This window comes from Geospiza fortis, unplaced genomic scaffold, assembly GCF_000277835.1.
Source record: "Geospiza fortis unplaced genomic scaffold, GeoFor_1.0 scaffold37, whole genome shotgun sequence".
In the NCBI taxonomy this organism is placed as follows: Eukaryota; Metazoa; Chordata; class Aves; order Passeriformes; family Thraupidae; genus Geospiza; species Geospiza fortis.
Window position 1 is genome coordinate 274653 of NW_005054449.1, and position 4683 is coordinate 279335.

At 49.8% G+C, this 4683-nt stretch overlaps 1 protein-coding gene across 1 annotated transcript in view; it reads right to left on the reverse strand.

Moving 5' to 3' along the window:
• TMEM240 (transmembrane protein 240) overlaps positions 1-4683 on the reverse strand; it is an 11655-nt gene that overhangs the window by 1337 nt on the left and 5635 nt on the right. The window contains exon 2 of the mRNA XM_005427630.2: positions 1856-2064. Within this exon, the coding sequence (XP_005427687.1) occupies positions 1856-2064 (209 nt within the window). The remainder of the gene's footprint in view (positions 1-1855; positions 2065-4683) is intronic.

A 4683-nucleotide genomic window follows, 5' to 3' on the forward strand; every position in this document is an offset into this window, starting at 1 on the left:
TTATTTTATATTAATAATTATAATAACTATAGTAATTAATACAAGTTTCAAATACTAAATAGTTACTAAATATAAAATATGAAATTCATTGCTAAAAATAAAAAATACTAAGTACTTACTAAATATAAAATACTAGATTATTTACTAAAAATAAACTGCTACTAAATTGCTAAATAAACTACTAAAATAAACTACTAAATCATTACTAAAAATAAAAAATACTATATAATTACTAAAAATAAAGTACTAAAATAGTTACTAAAAATAAATACATATGAAATAATTGCTAAAAATAAACTACTACATTAATTACTAAAAATAAAAAAATACCAAATAATTACTAAAAATAAAATACGAAATTAATTACTAAAACTAAAAAACACTAAATAATTACTAAAAATGAACCACTAAATGAATTACTAAAAATAAAAGCCTCCCTTCACTAGGGGCAGGTGATCCCAGCTCAAGGAGAGCTCAGCCCTGCTCTGATCTCGGATGCAATCAGGAGTCACAGCCCCAGAATTGCTTCTCAGAGGCTGAAATCTCCCGGGAAAATCAGAATCCCAGCTCAGAAACGGCTCCTGGAGCCTGCTGGGGGTTTGGGAAGATTAATGGGAAATTAATTTCGTTTTTATCTGAGTTTTTAGAAAGAGACTCCGCGTTTCTAATTAGGATTTCTTATGGGCCTGCAGATAAATCTTCCTGCTGCTCCTTCCCTGAGCTGGGTTTAGCAGCACCATCAGTCAGGAGTTGGAGAAATGGAGATTTTTTTGGCACTTTTGGAGGGAATTTCCGGTCATTCCCTGATTTTCCTGTCGTTTTTATCTCCTCCAAATACAAAAACCCCTGGGCTGAGGGGGGAATGGGGCAGAGGAGGCTCCGAAGGGTCTGCTGGTCCTTCTCGGGGTTAATTTGGGATTTTTCTGCTCCAAACCTGGCAGCTCTGCCCAAGGGTTTTTGGTTTTGGTGGCACGAGGGAATAAAAACCTCTCCACATCTGGCTGGGGGTGAGGGGTGGGGATGGGAATGGGAATGGAAATAATGGAAGTAATGGAAATAATGGAAATAATGGAAATAATGGAAATGGAAATGGGAATAATGGAGGAGGAAAAGGAGAAGAGGAGGAGGAGGAAGAGAAGGAGGAGGAGAAGGTCAGGAGGAAGATGATGAAGATGAGGAGGAAAAGGAGGAAGATGACGAAGAGGAGAAGATGAGGAGGAAGATGAGAAGACGATGAAGAGGGTGAAGATGGTGAACATGATGAAGCTGATGAAGATGAGATGATGAAGATGAGGAGAAAGATGATGAAGCTGTTGAAGATGAGAATATGAAGAAGATGAAGAAGATGGTGAAGATGAGAAGATGAAGAAGATGATGAAGATGGTGAAGATGGTGAAGATGAGAAGATGAGAAGATGAGGAGGAAAAGGAGAAGATGAGGAGGAAGATAAGATGATGAAGAGGGTGAAGATGGTGAAGACGGTGAACATGATGAAGCTGATGAAGATGAGATGATGAAGAAGATGAAGATGAAGAAAATTGTGAAAATGGTGAAGATGAGAAGATGAAGAAGATGATGAAGATGGTGAAGATGGTGAAGATGAGAAGATGATGAAGATGGTGAAGATAGTGAAGATGAGAAGATGATGAAGGTGAGAAGATGATGATGATGAGAAGGAAGATGAGGAAGAGGAGAAGAAGAGGAGGATGATGAAGCTGATGAAGACAATGAAGTTGAGTAGGAAGATAAGATGAGGAGGAGGATGATGAAGGTGACGACGAGGAGGAGGAGGAGCAGAAGATGAAGACGACGACGACGATGAAGAGGAGGCAGCTGAGGCTGAAGAGCAGCGTACCGTATCGGCGGCTGGCGCGCCAGGCGCGCACGGCGTAGTGCAGGACGCCGTCCATCCACACCAGGAACCAGCTGATGCAGAAGCCCAGCAGCAGCCCCAGCATGAGGTCGATCTCCTGCTTGGTCACATTGTCGGTCACAAAGTAATTCTCCGAGGAGTCCACCACCGACTGGTCCCCGTCGTAGGGGATCACGTAGTGCACGTGGTGCCTGGGCAAAAACGGGGGGAAAACGGCAAAAATCAGTGAAAACTCCTCTTTTGGTTTTTCTTCCAGTTTCTCCCACCGTCCCCAGCAGTACAAGGGCTGCCCTGGCTTTCTGTGCCAGCAGAAAGGAAAGCATGAAAAAGGAGGGAAGGAACAATGTACAGGATGATGTAGTGCGCGTGGTGCCTGGGCAAAAACGGGCAAAAACAGGGCAGAAAGGGGAAAAAATTAATGGAAATTGTTATTTTGGTTTTTCTCCCTGTTTCTCCCACCATCCCCAGCAGCACAAGGGCTGCCCTGGCTCTTTGTGCTGCCAGCAGAGAGGAAAGCATGAAAAAGGAGAAAGCACAAAAAAAAAGGGAAAAGCACAAGTAGTGCACAAGGTGCCTGGCCAAAAATTGGGTTAAAAAGGGGCAAAAATCAGTGGAAATTCTTATTTTTGGTTTTTCTCTCACCGTCCCCAGCAGCAGAAGGGCTGGCCTGGCTCTCTGTGCTGCTGCCAGCAGAGAGGGAATCATGAAAAGGAGGGAAAGCACGAAAATCCCTGAGCCTAGGCCTTTTATCCACATTGGCTATAATGGCTATATTATTATTGTTATTATTATCATTATAATTATCATTATTTATACATTTTAAATTAAATAATGGTAAATAAACACCCAAACCCCACAAAACCAAACAAAAAAATAAGAAATAAAAAATAAAAATTAAAAATTAAAAAAATAAATAAAAACCCCAAAACTGTCACTGCCCAGGTGAGAGCACAAACCCATCCAGGTGATGTCCAGCCCCAGGTGTCCTCCAGGAGCACAGCCCTTGGCACCTCCAGTGCCCCCAGTCCTGGCTGTGCCAGCCATGCCCAGTGTCCCCAGCCCCGTGTCCCTGTCCCTGTCACACAGAGCAGAGCTCGGCAGTCGCCCGAGGCCTCTGAATATTCATGAGGCTCAGGTTGCTCCATAATCACGCCTGAGAAACGTCCAAATATTGACACAAACAAAGCTGCACTCCAAGAACCTTCCCAAAACAGCCCCCGAGGGCAATTCCTGCCAGCCGTGCCCTCGCGGGGCTGGCACCGGCTCCAGGGTGGCACCAGCCCCGCCAGCCCCCATTGCCACCCGGGAAAGGGGACAGGGGGTGGCAGCTCTGGTGGCAGCTCTGCTCCCGCTGCTGCCCAGTTGGGAACTGGGATTGTCCCTCCTCGGGCACTGGGAAATCCGGGCAGGGGGGAGAGGGGACCCCAAAAGGAATGGGAGGGGTGCCATGGGCACAGGCAAGCACTGCCCGTGTGCCACTGTCCCCAAATCCCTGCACACATGTCCCACTGTCCCCAAATCCCTGCACACGCATGTCCCACTGTCCCCAAATCCCTGCACACACATGTCCCATTGTCCACGATTTCCCAAATTCCTGCCCACTGTCCCCAAATCCCCATGACAGAGGTGCCACACATGCCCCAGCTCCTGCCCGTGATTATTTACAAGAGAAGGAGGAACCAAACAATCCCTGAGGGCAATTCCTGAGCAGCCCCAGCTGCTGGCACGTTACCCTGTGCCACCTCTTGTCCTCAGCTGTGCCCACCCTCGGGGGACCCCAGGAGCTGTGCCCAGCTTGAGGGTATCACAAAATATCCCCGAGCTGTGCCCACCCCGGCTGTGCTGGAGCTTCCACAGGGGACAGAAATTGCAGGAACAAAAATCCCAGGGACAGAAATTGTGGGACAGAAATGCCAGGGACAGAAATTGAAGGACAGAAATTGGGGGACAAAAATTGGGGGACAAAAATCCCAGCCCAGCTGGGCCAGGAGCTCCCGGCGGGGCTGGCTCTGCTCTGCTCTCCGGCTCGGGTGACAGACAGACAGACAGACACACAGACAGACAGACAGACAGACGGTCCGTGTGTCTGCCCGGCGTCCCCAGGCCAGGCTGTGCCACACGGGAGGCTCGGGCTCTGTCCCCAGCGCTATTGTCCCCTGCGGTGACCTTGGGTGAGCGCCACCAGCGCTGCTGCTGCTGCAGCCACGGCGCGGAGAGACAGCGGGGCTGGGACACGGGGACAGCCACGGGGAGGGGACAGGGAGGGGACAGAGATGGGGACAGGGATGGGGACAGGGACGGGGATGGGGATGGGGACAGGGATGGGGACAGGGATAAGGAGAGAGACAGGAATGGAACAGGGACAGGCACAGGGGACAGGGATGGGGACAGGGACAGCAACGGGGACAAGGATGGGGATGGGGGACAGGGACAAGGATGGGGACAGGGACAGAGACAGGGATGGGGACGGGGATGGGGACAGCGACAGGGATGGGGATGAGGACAGGGAAGGGACAGCGATGGGCACAGGGACAGCGACAGGGAGGGGACAGCGATGGGGACAGGGATGGGGGACAGGGACAGGGATTGGGATAGGGACAGGGAAGGGGGACAAGGATCAGGACAAGGATGAGGACAGGGATGGGGATAGCAACAGGAATGGGGGACAGGGATGGGAACAAGGATGGGGACAGCGACAGGCACAGTGACAGGGACGGGGAGGCGCGGATGCCCAGCCCCGCTCCCTCCCGGGCAGGTGACAGTGACATCACGGCGCAGCTCCCGCAGCGGCCACATCCCGGCCGGAGCAC